The sequence below is a fragment of the Gymnoscopelus braueri genome, assembly GCF_963280865.1.
Source record: "Gymnoscopelus braueri genome assembly, chromosome: 6".
NCBI lineage: Eukaryota > Metazoa > Chordata > Actinopteri > Myctophiformes > Myctophidae > Gymnoscopelus > Gymnoscopelus braueri.
In genome coordinates, this window is record NC_137607.1 from 52,574,999 (window position 1) to 52,596,216 (window position 21,218).

Below are 21,218 nucleotides of genomic sequence, written 5' to 3' on the forward strand. Positions count from 1 at the left end.
ATGGAGAGCTAGCTGGGTTTCAGGTTATAGCATGGGAGGTCTGGAATGTAGAAACTATACTGCCATTATGCCGACTACTTGTTTAACGCATTCAATCCGGGAACACATCTCTGTCATTTTAGATTTCTTGGCTATTCAAAGATAGCAGATCTACAAGCTCATGGCGCGGCACCGAGTGAGCTTGTAGATGAGCTTGTAGATCTGCTATATTTTGAAAAATCGTGAAATTTTTGAAAAATCTTTGAATATATATTTTTTTTTAAGCGAATAACTTGTAACTCAAATCTTGGCTTCCGGAGGCCCAGAACATATTTACAAATGTTCGCTTTAAAAATATATATATTCCAAGATTAGCAAAAAGTTTCACGCTTTTTCAAAAATAGCAGATCTACAAGCTCATAGCTGCTATTTTTGAATAGCCAAATAAATCTGAAAATGACACGTGCATTCCCGGTCTTAACGGGTTAACATCAGTGCAGACTCAAATTCACTCCGAAACACATTTCCCTAATGTGCAAATTCTCATTTTTTACTGCTAGGGGAAAAAAAAGCTTAAAATATGGAAGATGGCATTTCTTATTTCCCAGAGATGGAGTATTATATTCAATGCTCCTGCAAACATTATTTTTCATACCGGAATTGCGGTTGCCGTTGGTTTTGTGTATGAGCATTGCGTAGACAACAGTACAGGGCTGAGTGCATACAGAGAATGTATTTTGAAGTTCGCTTGCAGCCCAATTGGATAGGCCTAGATACCTAGATTGTTTCCTCCCCATATCCCGAGGTGGAAGCAGCCCTTATTTTCCTCTCTCTCTCTCTCTCTCTCTCTCCTCCCCCTCCCCCCCATCATTCCGTCTTATACGTGCACTCACTTTTACTTTCATTTCTCATCTGTGTGCTCTTCCCTTCGCTGCAGGCTTGAGAGAATACAAGGTCATTTTATATAACAGCCACCGGTAGGAAGAGAGTGAAGGGGGGGGGGGGGGGAGGAAAAATGATAAGAATCTTGAATAAAGGAACACATTCCTATTCATGCAAAAGAAGAAAAAAAAAAGCATGCATGCATGCATGCACGCACGCATGCACGCACGCATGCACGCACGCACACGCACACACACACACACACACACACACACACACACACACACACACACACACACACACACACACAGGGAGGCAGCAACACTGACAAGCCATCCAAATTTAGAGGCACTGGCCATCGCTATAGCTCTACACATAATAGTGCTAGAGTGTGGGCTTGCTGTATGTATGAAGAGCGTGTGTGTGTGTGTGTGTGTGTGTGTGTGTGTGTGTGGACTCATGCCTGTGGGTGGATGTATGCTTGTTTGTGCACTTGCATGCGTTGCATGCTTTACGCATGTTCTGTATGATGGTCTGTTTGTGTTTGTGGCCTGCGAGCATCTGGCGAGTGTGCGTAAGCTTTTGTGTGTGTACTGTATAGCTACTACTCGTGCAGAGCTACAGTGTATGCACGTATATATATATATATACAACGATATGCACGTGCGCGATGCGTGATTGTATAGGCCTATACTATACGAACCGTACGCGGGGAGGAGCTGCTGTAACTGCTGGCATGTGTGTGTTTCCATGCTTGCATTCATGTCAGTGAGTGTAAACATCGCCGCTTCCTAATAGTTTTTGGCCTCTCGCAGCGAGGAATGGAATAATAAAATGAAAAAAAGACAAAGAGAAAAAAAAAAAGACAGTCTAATTCAAGAAGGGCTGGAGGGAGCAAAGGTCTGGTAAAAAACTAGGCAGAGAATCCAATGCTGGGTGGTGGCCAGGAGGACGAGAGAAACGTTGTACATCGAAAATGAAATGAAGATCCTGACCCCTCAGAGACCGACAAATATATCGTGGCTGTCGGAGCAGAAACCCTTGTATATCCATATTTATATATTTATATCCAAATATTATATATTTATATCTTTTTTTTAAATGTTATTTTGCCTTGGTTTATACTTGTATGACAGTGTCACACAAAATAGCTAAAATATAGCAGATCTGTTGAATATGTTTTTGGTTTTTTTCACCTATAATGACATGCCCACAATAGAAAGTGGTTATGTCTGTCTGTCTGTGCGTTGTCATAAATATTTAGCCAAATGTATACAGTATATGAGTGTTTCCACCAAACAGAGACGTTATGCAACATGAGAGAGAGAGCTGCCCCTCGTGCCCATGTGGACGGCCATAGAAACAACGCATCACAGCCGACCACTGTGAGTCATGAATAGATATACACGGTAGCGTTATGAATCATGAAAGGACAGGGCAACACTGTTGATGTGTAATAGACAAGCAATGGGGCAATGAACCGCCCTTAAAAAACAGCTGTTGCAATCCTTGTTTTTAGAGGACGATATGTAATGTATTCCATGCACTTTCAAAAGGAATATTTCTTTTTTTACTATGGATACCTGGAGCAAGCTAATATGCATGGGGCACACACATATATAAGCACACAAGTGGATATATATATATATAACGCCTGGGATTCGAACCCGGGTCTCCTGCGTGGAAAGACAACATCTTAACCAGCAAGCCAAAGGGAATTCCCTATCGTTCGGGGGAGATATTAGACGTTCAGGCCATCAGGCTGAGGTAGTGAACCACTCTGTTACACATATATATACTTTTAGAACATGTGACCAATGCCACGTTTCATCCCCCTTTCACTCCTACAGTATTCTGCTGCCAGTTCCGTGTGTGTGTGTGTGTGTGTGTGTGTGTGTGTGTGTGTGTGTGTGTGTGTGTGTGTGTGTGTGTGTGTGTGTGTGTGTGTGTGTGCCAGTAAAGCAGAAATGCAATAAAGTGATCAATAAGAAACATGCTTTGCTGGGTATGCTGCATTGGAATCAGTATGATTGAATGGGTCAGCTGGCTCTGTGTGGAGTGGGTTGTTTATGGCTGCTGTAGAGCCCACCTGAAGGTGTAGCTCCTGGCTTTGATGTTTCTGCACAACAGTTGCACACCGTGTGCGTGTGTGTGTGTGTGTGTGTGTGTGTGTGTGTGTGTGTGTGTGTGTGTGTGTGTGTGTGTGTGTGTGTGTGTGTGTGTGTGTGTGTGTGTGCATGTGTCTTTTTGTGATTTGTTTACATGGTGTACCGGCATGAATGTCTGCATTTCTGTTGGTTGTCTGATTAATCTTCTTGCTTGTGCGTGTGTGCATGCGTGTGTGTGTGTGTGTGTGTGTGTGTGTGCGTGTGTGTGTATTACTATACTGGTGAGGACAAAATATCCCCACAAAGTATGGTAGAATGTGAGAAACGGACATTGTGAGGACCATTTACCTGGTCTTCGTATAGGATGCCTGATTTATGCCTGATTTATACTGCAGAGCGATGCTCTGAGCTTGTAGATCTAAAGCCTATTTACGGCTTTAGCCCTCGGGGTAAAAACAATATTGTAAAAATGGTGTTCCTAAAATCTCCACCCTAAGATGTTGAAGTATACAAACGTGTGTGTGTGCGTGTGCGTGTGCGTGCGTGTGCGTGCATGTGTCTGCAGTCTGTGTTAATCTCCTCCCATCTGCTGATGGACCTCCTCTCCCCGAGCTGAGGCCTGGCCCTGCCCCGCCCCATCTGGCCTGCCTGCTCCACAGGGCCTGACCTCACTCTGTGCGTGTGCACTTGTGCGTGTGCGTGTGTTGTGTGTGTGTGTGTGTGCGTGTGCGTGTGCGTGTGCGTGTGTGTGTACGTGTGTACGTGTGTACGTGTGTGTGTGTGTGTGTGTGTGTGTGTGTGTGAAGGGGGTCTGAAGGCGTGTCATTAGAGCAGAGAGAAGGAGCAGACGGGTGATTGCAGTGATGTGGCGGTGAGTCGTCGACTCCACCGTCCACCAATCAGAAGCCTCACCTGGCCTCTTCCACGTCCACCACCGCAATCACAGAACACCCAGGCCACGGAACGAGAACGTACACACGCACGCACACACGCACACGCACACAAACAAACGTACAGGCACAAATCAATACACACACACTTGACTGCCAGAATAATGTGGCCTTGTCACCAATAGGGGGCGTTAGGGACATAGGGAGGAGTCAACTTTGCTTCAAGTGACCCATACAGGCCAATATGTATAAAAGTACTCACTCGCTCGCTCACTCATGCACTCGCTCACTCACTCTCTGTCTCTCACATTTAACATCTTTATTTGCGTTCACATTTAACAAGAAATTCTTGAACACAAACAATAGTATAGATGCACAAACTTGGTAAAACTCAACGACAAGTATTTCAGGATACAGATCATCGGTACAGGAAGCACCGCCTCCTCCATATATATATATATATATATGTATCCAATTATCACAGACACTAAACTGAATTTTGCCAATGCCTTAGCTTTTGGCTTAGGCATTCCTGCAATCTGCAGGCCTCTCACAACTGATTTATGGACATTACCGAGGCTTCCAAATATGAACACAAGCAGTTTACATTTGTAACCGAGCTGTATAATAGCATCCTTAAGACGTTGGTACTTAAGCACCTTGGTAAGGAATGCCTCTTCCAGGCTGTGATCAAATGTACATGCCACTTCCAAAATGGTCACTTCCTTCTCTACTGTCCTCATCAACAACATCTGGTGTATTAGCTGTGACGCACGCACGCGCACACACACACACACACACACACACACACACACACACACACACACACACACACACACACACACACACACACACACACACACACACACACACACACACACACACACACACACACACACACACACACACACACACACACACACACCTCAAGACTCAGAAAGGTACTGGCTTCCTCAATGTAAACTGTACATACCAGGATATTCTCAGCCACTGGCAGCAATCAAGATATATTCTTTAATAGGTGGCTTAATTGGTACACCTATACTTAAAGTGTGCATCAGATGGCTAATATAAGAAACGGCAGATTTGAGGGACATTCTTTGACTGAAAGCATATACTTAGCACATCTGAAACAAGTCACGGTTTATAAGTGCTACGCCGCAGACATATTTCCCTGTTTCAAGTCCTTAAAAGCTTAATTCCGAGTGATTTAAGGAGCTCCACTCTGGCTGTACTATAAGGCATAGTACATAAAGCACAGAATAACCCCACACCATGTTGTACAGCTTCCCAGGGAGATGGAAGGGAAAGTACAGCTAAGTGGAATGCAAAGCAACCGTTTACACTGGCTTTTAACATCCATATTGCGGTAGTTTATAGTCTATTTGTTAAGATTGATATCAGATTACATCACGCCTGCGTCTTATTTATGACTCTAAAACTAAATGCCTCGAGTTCCACTCATTTCTGAACTGATTTCCATTAAATAAATGTAGTTTTTTCATTTTCACTTTTTTTTCCAAGAGAAGAAAGATATGGGCTATATGATGGATGGATGGATGGATGGATGGATGGATGGATATATGAAGGATTCAACTCTAAATTGTTCCTTGGTCTGTCCCTCTACAGAGGTTGAGGGGATGTAATAAGATTGGCAGGCAGGAAAGTCATGCGCGTGGCCGCTCGCGCGTTTGTGTGTGTGTGTGTGTGTGTGTGTGTGTGGCGTGTGTTTGTGTGTTTGTGTGTTTGTGTGTGTGTGGGGGGGGGGGGGGCCCGATCTCCATCGCATCCCCTCTCTCTCTGAAGGGAGACAAGTTTGTTTCTCAAGGTGATTGTTGCGGTGATAAGGGAGAGTGTGTTATTAAGGGTGACAGCGGAGGGGCTGAGAGGAGGTGGAGGCTGACTGAATAACCTTGCTCACCCCCCCCCCCCACATCCCCCCCCCCCCCTCCCTTCCCGCCATGCCTGCCTCGTCAGCCCCCCTTCCATCGTCTGCATGAGCCTCCGTCCACCCCCCCCGTACCCTCCCCTCCCCTCACCCAGACACTGGACACAATCTGCAGGCTGGAATTACCTCCCGGCCTCAGGAAAACTAAACATGATTTCTGACCTTTCCTTTCTGTGTTCAACAGTAACCTTTGCTGCTCCGCCTACGCTACCAGACCACCACCACCACCCACCCACCCACCACCCACATCACCGACCACCACTCCACCACTCCTCTGCATGGGTGGAGGAAGGGATGTGTGCGTGTGCGCGTGCGTGCGTGCGTGCGTGCGTGCGTGCGTGCGTGCGTGCGTGCGTGCGTGCGTGCGTGCGTGCGTGCGTGCGTGCGTGCGTGCGTGCGTGCGTGCGTGCGTGCGTGCGTGCGTGCGTATTTAGTTTGTGGGCGGGGGGGGGTGCATAGGGGTGAAGATGAATGCCGTAATGTGTGTGTATGTACAGTGTATATATATATATATATATATATACAGAATATATATATATATACAGTATATATATATATATATATATATATATATATATATATATATATATATATATATATATATATATATATATATATATATATATATACGTATATATATATATATATATACTGTATATATATATATATACTGTATATATATATATATATATATATATATATATATATATATATATATATATATATATTTTTTTTTTTTTTTTTTTTTTTTTTTTTCAAAACAAAACTCGATTCTCATTTAACACATTAAGACCTGAAGCCGATTCTACAAATGTCTCCTAAATTCCGACAGTATTCTGAAAAACTATGTTTCTATATCAGTGGTGCTCAAACTTTTTCATGTCAAGGACCCCCAAAAAGATATGTATTTGGCCGCCGACCCCCATCTCAAAATATGTTGTTCCAGGGACCCCCAGAAGCAAAGATTGGAGTTAAAAATGTTCGCTTGAAATAATATATTCAAAGATTTGCTCAGATTGTCAAGACTTTTCAAATATAGCAGATCTGCTACAGATCTGATCTCATATCTGCTATTTTTGAATAGCCAAAGTGTAAAATAATGCGATTCACAATCAGTTGTATCTATTTGAATTCACAACAGTCATATTGATGATATTGTTGTCATCTGGACTTACTATAACAATTAACCAAGTGTAGCCTAGTTACTACCAACAGCTCAAACAAAACATGAGATAATACCAGAGGGCTGCTTGTACAAATTCTTGGCTTTGATATTATCTTAGATTAGGTGTATAGTTCTATTTGATGCAGAAACACCCATTGCAGTAACCCGGCCTTGTGCTTAGCACTGGAATCTGAACATGCTGATTGATGTGTCGTGTTGTTGTCAGCGCAATAACCCCGGCAGTGCCAGGCAAACTGATATATCATATATACAACAATAGAGGGCTGTTTGTGCATTTTTGTGATGGGTTGTGTCTTTAATGCACATGCACGGATGTTCACGTGTGCTACAGTATATATATGCGTGGCTGTGGCCTCAGTCTGCAGTATGTGCTGAGTATACCAAAGATCCCTTTGATTGGTGCATTTGCATGTAAAACGAGGAACGAGGGGAGACACTGTGTTTGCAGAAATAATGTATCTTTTTTCGACAAACTTAAATTCATGACATCATCACTATGCTGCTTCGTCTGTGCTATGCATGCGTCAGCGGGTTTTGCCATCGGTATTATCATTAGTAGTTTTGTTACTGTAGATAAGGCTAATTGAACCTCCACCTACCCTACTGTATTTAGAGAACCACTGTGTGATCCGCCATCTTTATCACTGACTCCACATAACTTGCACTAGCCTCAGCACCACACTCTGACCCTCAGGAGCAAACGCAACAACTCTCTAGAAACCGTTTTATCATCGCTCTTCTCTCTCTGTTGGTCTTGATCTTTCGTTTTCCCCCTCTCTCTCCCTTGTCCACACCTTTGCCCCCTCCCTCTCCTCCTCTCCTAATACAAAAACATCTGCTTGTTGCTGTGATGGCACATTAAGAGCTTAAAGGCCCAGTGGACTGAAACACCCCGTGTGTTTAGCAAAGTTGTTTTGGTGTCAGAGCACCAGAGGGGCTTTGGCGATGAGGCAGTTGAGGAGGGAGTTTGAACGCGCGGTGGTGCACCCTGAAAGCTGCCCCGGCCCCGATCGTCGTATTAGCTCTAGCCCTGATCCGCCCGCCTGAACCCCTGAACGCGTTGCTCTCCTTCCAACTACTTCAGCACCGGTCTCCCATTTGTGCCCAGTCAAGCACATTATGTCCAAGTAATCTCCAGGTTTTCTTTTCTCAAAGGGAAAAGATATACTACTATACTGTAGGGGCTCCTCCTGTCTCCCTCCTGTCACCCCCTGGCCACTCACTTTGGTTTTTGCTGCGTTTCTTCTACCCCCCCCCCCTCTCTCTCTCTCTCTCTCTCTCTCTCTCCCCCATCACCCTTGTTCATACTCTGTCTTTGCCTCAGCCTCCTTGGGACTCTGCCCCCTCCCTCGCTCCCTTCTTTTCTTTCAGTTTTGCTTTCAATTCTCTCAGCCCAAACTCTCTCCATCCATCTTGTCTCTCTATTTCTTCCTCGAACATTCATCCCCACCCCCCCACCCTCCTCCCCTCATTCGTTCTTCCTCCTTCCTCCCTTTTTTCTGGGGAAGATCAGTGGAGCTTAGAGGCCTTCCTGCCTGTGCTTCATTACTGTGGCCCGCCGCGAGGCGGGGAGCCCCCTTCTCTTTAGTAAAGGGAAGGAGAACACCATGATGTTTAATACATGGCCTGTATGTTGTCTCTTCCACCAGATAAATTCATCATCAAACCCCAAACCTGAGCCACACAGAACAGCAATGGAGCATGTTAGCCACCGCGCTCGCTCTCTCAAACTAGTATTCTCTTTTATTTCTCCCCTGCTCTCTCCATTAAGTCTAGTGCCTCTCCTCTCTCTCTCTCTCTCTCATCTCTCTCTCTCTCTCTCTCTCTCTTTTCCGTCACATTCCAGTGGCTGGAGCAAACCTTTTCATTGTCCTTCAGATGGAGTAAACACACAAACAGTACCCAACCCAACACTCCTGCCTTGGCCTTCAACACAAAACACCGAACACTGAAAGGAAATTGACCTATTCCATCCATTTGATGTGTGTGTGTGTATGTGCGTGCGTGCGTGCCTGCGTGCATGTGCAAGGAAGTGTGTGTGTGTGTGTGTGTGTGTGTGTGTGTGTGTGTGTGTGTGTGTGGGGGTGTGTGTGTGTGTGTCTGTGTGTGTGTGTGTGTGTGTGTGTGTGTGTGTGTGTGTGTGTGTGTGTGTGTGTGCTCTGCGTGCGACCGTGCGTGCATTGTGAGCATGTGTGGGCCATACGTGTACAGTACATGTGAGCATGTGAACACGTGTTCCTATTATGGCATCATGCTTTGCGGGCCCGTATGGGTCCATGTGTGTGTGTGTGTGTGTTCTGCCTGTTTGTCCTTTTCTCGGCGTGGGCGTGTGTGTGTGGGCGGGCAGGAGCCTGGGCTCTCTATAAATGCCAAAAACCTGCTTCAGATCCAGGCCTCCACAGTGGGCTGTGCGGGTCTGGCTGTGCCAGGCAGGGCCCACTGCAACACCAACAGGGCCCCAGCTGACAGCTAAGTCTGCTCTCTCTCTCTCTCTCTCTCTCTCTCTCTCTCTCTCTCTCTCTCCTCTCTCTCTCTCTCTCTCTCTCTCTCTCTCTCTCTCTCTCTCTCTCTCTCTCTCTCTCTCTCTCTCTCTCTCTCTCTCTCTCTCTCTCTCTCTCTCTCTCTCTCTCTCTCTCTCTCTCTCTCTCTCTCTCTGCTTTGTGGAGCAGCTCTGAGCTCAGCCAGTGCCATGTTGGGCTGACACACACCACACATCCAGCAACACATTGGGTCGAAAGTTTTTTTTTTATTCTTCCTCTTTTTTTATGAGCAGGGGGTACGAGCAGAGCCATGGGAAGAGAGGGAGATAAGTCTGAAATGCCGGTGTACGGCGGAAGGGAGATAGTATATACTATATGTAATATACTGGTGACAAAAACCACACTTGGGTGAGCTTTCAAACATAGGTCTTTACTGGTAGACTTCACGTGTAGAACATAGACTGTATAAAAAGAATGGACAACGTGACGCCATTGGTTTCTACAGGCCGTAAATTAAGCCGATTGATCAGCAATTTCAAATCCGCCATCTTTCTATATCGCGTCATATCGCGTCATATCCTGCAGTATGCAACCAGACCATTATTGGTTCGGTAGCTTGTCAATCAAGAGCGGGGGCGGGGAATGAATGCTATTGGTTGTGTAGCTTGTCAATCAAATCATCCCGCCCCTCCTAGAGCATACCCTATCGTCAATTTTAAAATAAATGGGACCATGATTTACCAAAATGAATGTCATGATGATTGAAAGGAGACTTTAAACTAGCGACTGGAAGCATATAGTATTTATGAGCATTTTTATTAAGGTAAGAAAATCTAGTCTAAAGTTTGTCAAAAACCCATCCGCTTTCATTGAGATAAATTAAATTCTGACACCAGCAGGGGTAAAACAGCTAAACTACAGGCCATTTCATATGAACTGTCTCTTCCGTATTAGCCTCAATGTAAAACTTTAAAACTGGGCCCTTGGTGTAGAACTGACACACAGCACACAAGGCTTTTAGCAGGTGCAGGGGATCAGCACAGGTGCAAATAATATGTTCCTAATCAGTAGCTGTCCTTTCACATAAAGACACCCTATTACACTATACATCGTTGCTGTCTCTCATCTCCATATTCTAACTTTTGGTGTTTTTTTGTAAATGAACGCCCTGCTTGATCATACTACAGTGTCACACAAAAGCATCAAAAGTAGCAGATCTACCGCGCCGCGTTTCGAGCTTGTAGATCTGCTACTTTTGATGCTTTTGAATGTGAATCCTGAAAAGTAACAGTTTTGGACATATGAGGTTTCTATATACTATATATATACGGATAAATAGAAATATGCTTACTGTATTTCAAATCAAATGAAAGGCAATACAAAAAAAAGGGGAACGAGAATCAGGTGGAGGAGGCACGTGTTGGGACTTTAATTGGAGTGGGTACGGGTTGCCATGCCTTCGGTTAGAAATAGGGGTTTATAGGGCGGAAATCAAAGCGATTTCTAAAGCTGATTCATCCCCCCCTCTCTCTGTAAGCACTCCCACCAGTCCTCTCCAGAGAGGAGACGACGAACAGCCCTTCAAAAGAGAAGGGGGGAAAAAAAAGAAAAGAAAAGAAAAGAAATGACAGCAGCAGTCAGTGCCAGTCATCAGCGCCACGTATGAAGGAAAATCAATCTTATTTCATATCAGAGGACCTGTGATGGGAGGAGAGTGGCAGGGAGGTATCGAGTCCCCCACTCCCTCCCCCCTCCCCCCCCCCCCTCCTTGCTGTGGTCCTTTAAACGCTGGTTGCCATGTCCGCTCATTATAAGCGACGTTGGGCTTTTTCTGTAAAGTTGCTTGTAAATATTGGTTGTTGCGTTTTTTGGGGGGGGATTGTTTCTATAGTGTAGTTGCTTATTTGGGCTTGCTTCCAATTTGTTTTATTATTATTTAAACCAGTGGTTCTCAAATATTTTCATGTCATGGACCCCCAAATTAATATGTATTTGTCCCTAACCCCTCCCATCTGAAATTTACGTTCCAGATTTGTCCCGTACTAGATTTCCAAATATTCCATCTTCCAAATAGCCGATATATATAGTACATAATAGGTTTATGTGGCCTATAGTCGCTTCTTTCGGGCTTGTTTTCCTAGACCCCGGTTGCTTATTTCTCTCACAAAATCTGGCAACGCCGGTGAGCGGCCCCAGAATCACTCAGCCTCGTCTGTGTGGAACGGAGGAGGACATGCGAGGAGCTGCCGGGCTCAATGTGCGGCGGAGCTGCTGTTCTCCTAGATTAGGGAGGTGATTGGCCATTAATATTCATTTCACAGCGTGTCTTTGTTAGGCTTGCAGCGGGGGTTGACAAGAGTGTGTTTGGTTTGGTTTTACACTACTGTTCACTCCCCCCGTATATATATTTGCTGTTTTATTTACCCTGGGTTTTTAGCTTTCGGGGGCTCTGATTGGAGCTATAACCTTACAGGTAAACGCATGCAAATTGGCACCATTATCAGTTAAACGATTAAAACGGCAGTTGAAGCCTATAAGCCAGTGGGTCTCAACCAGTGGTCCGGGGACCAGGTGGGTTCCAGGTGGGGTCCCCAGCTAAATGATGGAGAGTTGGTGACTAAATGGACCCGTATAGATCTTTAACTCTTGAGAGTGTAAAATGAAACCAAATAGACCCTTACGGGTCCATTTGGTTTCATTTTACGCTCTCTACGGCGATGCGTTTTATTTTCAATCAAACCCAGTTCGATTCGTGCGTCTTTTCGCATGCGGTAAAAACTGATTGACTAATCGCACCCTGTCTGCAAAGGCCTTAAATGTCATCAAATGGTGGTCCGCGGCTCAAATGCTGAATAAATAATGGACCTTGATATGAAAAGGGTTGAAAACCAATGCTATAAGCTACGAAGACAACGCTTTGAACGTGCTTTATGCTCATCTCAAGTTCTCCTGTAACGTGAATAAGCAGAAAAAAACGGTATATTGAAGGAATGCAGTCTTAATAACCACAGAGTGCCCGCCGGCCCCCTGGAGGGAGTTGCGGGTCCAGCAGGTTTTAGAAAAAAAAAAAGGAGAGCCAGGTCTTTCCCTAATGGATGGTATAGGCTTGACACAGGTGGTCTGACCTGTCCTCTCCATAATGAGATTAAGGGACTAATTAGCAGGTGTGTGTCTTTGTGTGTGCGTGCGTGCGTGTGCGTGTGTGCGTGTGTGTGTGCGTGTGTGTGTGTGTGCGTGACTGTGCGTGTGGATCGAGGAGTAGCTACGTACGCCTCTCATCAGACTACTGCCCAGGAGAGAGAGCGGAGCGGGCCGGGCTATGGGCTATGGGTACGATCCCTGGCTCCTTCCCATGGTGCCTTCTCTCTCTCTCCCTCCGCAGCACCGAGCGAGTCTAATTAACGCTCGTGCAGCATCTCAGCTGGCTCCTCCTGGAGCTCCTCCTGCATGGAGCCATCGCCACGGCGACGAGGAGAGAGCTCACCACGTAGAGAGCTATACAGCCAGTGGTGGAAAAAAGTACTCAGATATTTAAGTTATTATTACTTATTTTAAGTAAAAGTAGCAATACCACAATATAAAAAATACTCTGTTACAAGTAAAATGCCTGTGTTCAAAATGTTACTTGAGTAAAAGTACAAAAAGTATTGGCGTCAAAATATACTTAAAGTACCAAAAGTAAAAGTACTAAAATGTTTGAAAATAGCAGATCTACAAGCTCACAACGCGTCGCGATGCAACGCGTTGTGAGCTTGCAGATCGGCTATTTTCTTTTTTTTTACTAATTTTTTTATCCCGTAATTTTTGTAACCCATTTTTTTCACCCGGTGCCAATTTCCTAAGTGATCCTGGGCGCTACACCAGCCCTACACCAGCGCTACACCAGTCCCCCACAGCCAGGGAGGCCAGGGCCGAGCTCATGCTTCCTTCAATGCATGAGAGCCAACTGACCCTCTTGTCACCTGACAGGGGGGAGTTTCTCCGGTAGGACGTAGCGCGTGGAAGGAACACGTTATTCCAACCAGTTCCCTTCCCCTCCATCAGGCGCCCCGGCTGTCATGGGGGAGGCGGTATAGCGACCAGGATTACTACATGTTTTTGTGAGGGTATTAACTACCCTAGGAGACATGGGGAGAACATGCAAACTCCACACAGAGTAAGCCCTTTCGCCAACCCCACCTAGGGTATGGATCGGCTATTTTCAAATAGCCTAGGTATAAAATAGGGCTGAAGTGGTTAATGTATGTTTTATAATGTCATAATTTATATCTGCAAAGTAACTAGAAACTAAAGCTTTAAAATAATTGTAGTAGAGTAAAAGTACAATATTTGCCCCATGAGATGTAGTGGAGTAGAAGTAAAACAGAAAATTGGAAATACTACAGGAAAGTAAAAAATACCTCAAAATGTAAAGTAAAGTAAAGTACATTACTTGAGTAAATGTACTTAGTTACTTTCCACCACTGAGAGCTCACCATGCAGAGAGCTACAGCTCAAAAAAGAAGGGGAGAAAAAAAAACGCCATCTCACACTCCTCTGGCAGAGTCTTACAGAATAAACTCACCACATTTTTCAATCTTGCTTCATGACTAACTTTCTCCACGGAGTGAAGTGAGAGCTGCGAGGAGGGACCCTACTACTAGCCGGTGACACAAAATCCACTTCTTTTCATTTTCCGACAGCACACACCAGGCAGATTTGTGGGCTACTAAAAATGAGGCCAACGGATAAGCATCGAGTACCATGGTGTGAGGCTCATCAGCTTAGCCAACTTAAGCCCCGTATATTTCATCGTACGACGAATATAGCAAAAAACTGCTGAGCTACAAACTCTCCACGTGAGCTTGTAGATTGGCTATTTATGCTATTTTTGGAAACGTTCTTTTTTTTTATTTTTTACTTTCCGCCAATAATGACATGCCCAAAAAAGGGGGCGCCAGGTTTTAACGTGATTAACAACTCCCCACAGGCGGTCTGAAGGGCAGCTGAAGAAGGGCTTAAGCAGGTTAAGAGAAGGAAAACTTCTCTTAACCTTGTGGACCTGCTACTTTTTTTTATATATATATATTTAAATTTGTATCCCATGATTTTGTAACACCTATTTTTTCACCCAGTGCCAATGCCTAAGCGTGTAATCCTGGGCGCTACTCTCCCGCTGCCAGCCTGGGGAGATCCCCGAACTCAGCTCATGCTTCCTTCAACACGCAATTCATCCACCGCCATCACAGACAGAAACAAACCTGGATGAATGTAGACCCATACATGTATGCTTGTTGTATACCCAGTGGTGGAAAAAGTACTGAAATGTTCTACTTAAGTAAAAGTATCAATACTGCAATGTAGAAGTACTCTGTTACAAGGAAAAGTCTGGTGTTCAAAATTGACTTGAGTAAGTACAAAAGTATTGGTATCAAAATGTACTTAAAGTACCAAAAGTAAAAGTACTGACATGTTTGAAAATAGCAGATCTACAAGCTCACAACGCGTCACGATGCGACGTGTTGTGAGCTTGTAGATCGGCTATTTTCAAATAGCCTAGGTATAAAATAGGACTAAAGTGGTTAATGTATGTTTTATAATGTAATCATTTATATATGCAAAGTACCTAGTAACTAAAGTTTTCAAATAATTGTAGTGGAGTAAAAGTACAATATTTGCCTCTGAGATGTAGCTAGTGGAGTAGAAGTAAAAGTATTGGAAATTGGAAATACTCAAGTAAAGTACAAATACCTCAAAATTGGACGTAAGTACAGTACTTGAGTACATGTACTTAGTTACTTTCCGCCACCGTGTACACCCATATATGACTTGATATGACAACAGAGGAAACGGGAAGACCCGGGGGAGAGCTGCACTAGCAGCTTCACTTTGGTTGTAAACAATAGAACTGCAGGTTTTGCACGGAAGAAGTATAGAACATGGCAAACTATAGGCTGTCAATACACAACAATGCTTACCACTACATAATTTACAGTGTATAAGGGAAAAGGAAAACGAAGACCCAGACCTTGTTCCCTTGTCTACCCCTCCCAACCCCCCCCCCCCCCCCCCCCCAACCCGTTAAAGTCACCATGGTGTTTGATTGCCCCTGCGGCGCCACTCGGAGCTGTTCATTTAGGATGATGTGCAACTCTCAGCTCCTCTCCTATAGCACTCATTTGCTCCTCAGCGGGGTCCCTGCGGCCGGCCAATAAGGCTACCCCATACTGACCAAGGGTGCCCTGGGAGCTCTAAAACCGGCCACTCACAGCCCAGTAAAGAGACAGTTGAGTGTCATTGTTAATGTGGATGCGCAGCGCCTACAATGGCAAAATCAATGGAGCTATAGAGGGCATCAATCACGACAGTGCAAAGACCCCCCCCCCCTCGCTTGTCTTCCTCTTGACTCTGTCTGCTATATAAGCTCTGGGTGAACGGTCAGAGAGAGGGATGCTTGGGGATTGGGTGAGAGAGAGAGAGAGAGAGAGAGAGATTGAGAGAGTTGGCTGAGAGTGATCTTTCTTGGCCTGCCCTCCATTCCGTCCATCCATCTCTAGGGGTTAGGCCTGTCCTGTGAAGACTGTGTGTGCATTGACAGGCGTCCAACCGGTCCGCCAGTCCTAATTCAACCCAAAGCACACAGAGGTTTCTAGGTAAAGCCTCAGATGTGGGACGAAGCATCTGGACGCAGTTGGCACAACCCCTCTCTCTCTCTCTCTCTCTCTCTCTCCGTCCCTCCCTCGCTCCACTGCCTCTTTCTTACCATTCTCATGTTCTCCCCCCCCCCCCCCGACCCACCACGGATATACGCCAAGAAACGCAGTGCTCCTCTTTTTAAAAAAACACAAAAATAGGCTGTTTAAAATAGAGCAGCGCTGCCACTCATCTCCTCACACTGACAGACATGAGACATGGCACAGTGGAAAAAAAGGAAATGGAAAAGAAAGAAAGAAATAAAGCCAAACCCCAGCATCCAGCACCAGCCAGCCAACCAGGGTTCACTGCATCGCATGCTCAACTTGAAGGGCTGTTTCCTCTCCTCATCACATTAACATATATGCAGATCGGGCAGTGCAGTTTAAATGAAAGCCTCCCAAAAACAGGGGAGATCAAAGGAGACAGAATTAAGGCCAAGTAATGAGGGATCTTGGCGAAGAAGAAGGGGCGCCCCTGCGAAGTTTATTGATTGTTTGGCAAGCTGTGAATGCACTCCTTCTCCACCTTCTCCCCCCCCCCCCCCTCTGTACTGTTTACACTCTTGTTTTGAGGAGACGTAAAGCAGCCATGCAGAGTATTTATTTATTTGTGTGTGTGTGTGTGTGTGTGTGTGTGTGTGTGTGTGTGTGTGTGTGTGTGTGTGTGTGTGTGTGTGTGTGTGTGTGTGTGTGTGTGTGTGTGTGTGTGTGTGTGGGGAGGTGGGGGGAGGGATCCAGTTCCAGTATCCACTCTAATCACTTCTTAATTTACAGTGTGATGGTAATGTACTTGGCACACAGCAGAGTGAGAGAGAGAGAGATACGGGCAGCAGAGAGCCCATCACATCCTTCTGTCTCTCGTAACCCCACTGACGCTTTAATCAATTACAACCAATACACAAAACACAAAAAGGGATGAGAGAGAGAGAGAGAGAGACAAAGACAGAGAGAGAGAGAGAGAGAGAGAGAGAGGGGGGGAGAGAGAGAGAATGGAGGTGAAGAAATGAAGCATTGTATTGTAACGGCTGGAATAAGTGGAATGAATGAGCCTGCATGGTCGGAGCGGAACGATGGAAACCTGTGTGTGCATCATGGATGGAGGAAGGGAAGAAGAAAGGAAGACAACTACCTCCACGACTCTCGCTGTCTGCCGGTTTCACCTGGATGGGGCGAGTCATCTGTGGAGGGACAGACAGACAGACAGAACAACAACACAACAAACACAGAGAGAGAGAGGTTAGCGTTTGGTGACTGGTGACTTGTCGTGGCAACACAGTGAAAATCATCAGTGTTCATTTAACTCTGCTTGTGTACAAATGTAACCAAACTAGAAGTTCCCATCTAGCGCGACGTCGCTTGTTTCTCGTGCAGAATCTGGCAACCTAACTTTTGGTCCCGCCGAATTGTTGTTTATAGACGGTAAGACGATAGCGTGGGTAATAATGTTTTGTTTGGTATGTACATGGCACGAAAATGACGGACATATTAGCGTGACTGTGGTGGGAATATTACCGCGGTGACTGCAAAGACATAATGTGCTATGTACTATGAGACATTTTTGGCTAACGCTAAACGCTGTGCTAAAGGGTTTCCCCTTCCGGTGTGGTCGCTACTGTGCCAAAATATTGTTGGCTGAAAATAATTATGCTCCAAAGAGGCAAATGTATAGTGGGCAATGAAAAGTAGACAAAACAATGCGTAAATAAAGCGAGAACGTTGTGTTTAGTGTTGTAGTGACATGTCATATGTTGTTGTTGTGTTGATACCGAAACAATGAATTGGCATCACCGGGGCACAGGGAGGGCCGACTTTTCTCAAATGTAATATAGGATGAACCCTTTACTACTGTGTACAGCAAGCTAACAAGTCAGTGGCGTGTGTGAAGGCTGGTTTCCCTTCCAGCTCAGGGTGTTTGATGGCAGATCTCAGGCCAGCTGTTAGTATGGGAGAGAGGCATTGTGATCCAGTTGCGTTGACTCGACTTGACTTGACATACGCACATCCCAGTATACGCACACAACCTGAGCTAAATGCAGACACGCATTGTGCTTTATACTCCAATCCAACGATTTGGAGGATGTGTATTCTCAGCTAATCTCTTCATTACACCAACATTGTTTCCATGAAGAATGTTGCTCATAGAACAGTTTTGTTCTCAGAGCTAATGTCATACGCCACCAGCAGTCATTCCCTTTCATTCCCACTCCAGCTTGCGGGAGAACATTTCTGGAAATCAATCAAGGTAGGGAGTTGTTGGGGGGGGGGAATTGGCAGTGCGCAATAAAACCCGGCATTCGAGCGAACTATTCCCACAGGACCGCCAAAATGGAACATTTCCAGTTGATTACTGCCTTTACGTGCCAGTAGGAACGAGGCTATCTTAGCATTCCTGCTAACCTGCTACTCCGCACAGACCTTCAGGTTCACGCAATCACTGCCATGGGCCAAGGCAGGCACATGACTAGTTCATACTACTATTGCGCAGTGGTGGAAAAAGTACTCAAATGTATGACTTAAGTAAAAGTATCAATACTGCAATGTAGAAGTACTCTGTTACAAGTAAAAGTCAAAAATTCGAAATTTACTTGAGTAAAAGTACAAAAGTATTGGTATCAAAATGTACCTAAAGTACCAAAAGTAAAAGTACAACATTTTTTGAAAATAGCAGATCTACAAGCTCACAACGTGTCGCGATGCGACGCTTTGTGAGCTTGTAGATCTGCTATTTTCAAATAGCCTTGGTATAAAATAGGGCTAAAGTAGTAAATGTATGTTTTACAATGTAATAATTTATATCTGCAAAGTAACTAGTAACTAAAGTTTTCAAATAATTGTAGTGGAGTAAAAGTACAATATTTGCCTACTACGAGATGTAGTGGAGTACAAGTAAAACTATAGACAATTGGAAATACTCCAGTAAAGTAAAAGTACCTCAACATTGTACTTAAGTACAGTACTTGAGTAAATGTACTTAGTTACTTTACACCACTGCTATCACTGTGCATTTGCGCGTGCAAGTGCATAGTTTGAACGTTATATATCGGAGACACCAGGCGAGTGGCCCTGTAGATAAAGTGTGATACGTATGTGTGTGTGTGTGTGTGTGTGTGTGTGTGTGTGTGTGTGTGTGTGTGTGTGTGTGTGTGTGTGTGTGTGTATACGGTACGTTTGTGTATTTGCGGTTGTGCACACAGCACACTCGCCCCATAAAGCCGCAGCTGTGCGAGGAGGCTGTGTGTGTGTATTATATATCCTTAACGCACCTTGCCTGTGCGTGAGTGCGAGCGTGAGCGCGAGAGAGGCCGAGGCAGGGCCTAATAAAAGTGAATCCAGCCACAGGAGCAGAGAGATCAATGCGGCCCTATTGATCCAGACCCTTGGGCTAGTGGAGAGTGTCTGGCGGGGAAGGATTCTCTGGTTAGGAGGCTCACTCTAATCCACTGGAGCCTGATAAGAATGGCATCGCCTGGATTAGATACCTCTGTCATCACAGTCTTTGTGTCCCCCCCACCACCCACCCCCCATTTTTACCTCCCTCTCTTTTTCATTATTATTGTTCAGGCTGAGCAGTTTTTCTTTTTTCTTTTTTTAGCCAATCTTGGAACTTATTTGTTTGAAGTAAAAGTTTGTTATAAGTAGGTTTTTTTTTTGGCTTTTCATTTTCCTTAAAACTTGCAAGTTTCCGAGGGAGTCTCTAATTATGCACACATGCACGCACACTTACGCACACGCACACACACACACACACACACACACACACACACACACACACACACACACACACACACACCTGCACACACAGAGTATTCAACATAAAGCTTACACGATGAATCATGTTCCACATCTGATGGGAGACAAAAGATATAAAAAGGATGTGTGTAGCCTCAACTTTTATTCATTTAGCCTACTTCCCCCGTCCCCCTTTTTTCTCTTCTTCCCCTCTCCTCCCTCCCTCCCTCCTTTGCTTCCACATTTCAGTCCAAAACAAATAGCTTTAATAATAACAAAGCAGGCAGAATTTTAATGAAAAAGGGGCCATGAACTGCACCGATTTGTAACAAGATTACTGGAATATACAAAGCAATCTCCTACTGTTTCACAGTCCTCTCAGCCATCTGGAGCGCAGATTTTAGATGTATTTATTTTTATATTATTGCTTAACCCATTAAGACCGGGAACGCATACTGTGTCATTTTAAGATTTCTTTGGGCTATTCAGAAATAGCATATCTACAAGCTCATAGCGCGGCACAGAGTGCCGCGCTATGAGCTTGTAGATCTGCAAAAAAAAACAAAAAACGTTAAAATCCTTTGAATATATATTTTTTTTAACTCAAATCTTTGCTTCTGGGGATTTCACAAATGTCTTCTAAATACTAACAGTTTAAAAAAAATATAATATCAGTGGTTCTCAAACTTTTTTCATGTCAAGGAACCCCAAAATGCCATGTATTTGGCCGCGGACCCCCACTTCAAAATATTTTGTTCCAGGGACTGCCCCAGATGCAAAGATTTGAGTAAAAAAATTATATATATATATATATTCAAAGATTTGCACACATTTTCACGATTCTCGAAGCTCGTAGCTCGTAGCGCGGCACTCGGTGCCGCGCTACGAGCTTGTATATCTGCTATTTTTTGAATAGCCCAAAGAAATCAAAAAAATGACTCACAGATGCGTTCCCGGTCTAAATGGGTTAAAAACATTTCCCATTTTGCACACAGTCACTGGAAACAGCAAAAAAAGGTGTTTGTCCTGCCGTGTTTGTCGCATGTTTCTATAATATAGTACACATTCGATATTTATTATATATTATATAGTATTTCCCTCGCCACCTTGGGTATCTCTCTTCTTTCCTGTCCGTAATTCCAGAGAGCAGTGCCGGCGAAAAGGTCAGATTTAAAGACAGGGCACTCCAATAAAAGCATGACTTGTTCAAGGAGAAACAGCATAATGGGATTTTAAAATGTCTTAATAACATGCTGATATATGGGGGGGACGAGGAGGCCCGGGCCCCCCGATTCATTAAGTGCTAAACGTATCTATTTTCACCTTGAGGAGCAGAGTATAA

General features: G+C 44.6%; 1 protein-coding gene across 1 annotated transcript in view; it reads right to left on the bottom strand.

Annotated features, from left to right (window-relative positions):
- The window catches only part of celf5a (cugbp, Elav-like family member 5a), a gene marked incomplete at both ends in the record, with an annotated part of 372,721 nt that overhangs the window by 131,843 nt on the left and 219,660 nt on the right, over positions 1-21,218 (bottom strand). Inside the window, one exon of the mRNA XM_080431230.1 lies at positions 17,277-17,325. Coding sequence (XP_080287356.1) covers positions 17,277-17,325 — 49 coding nt within the window. The remainder of the gene's footprint in view (positions 1-17,276; positions 17,326-21,218) is intronic.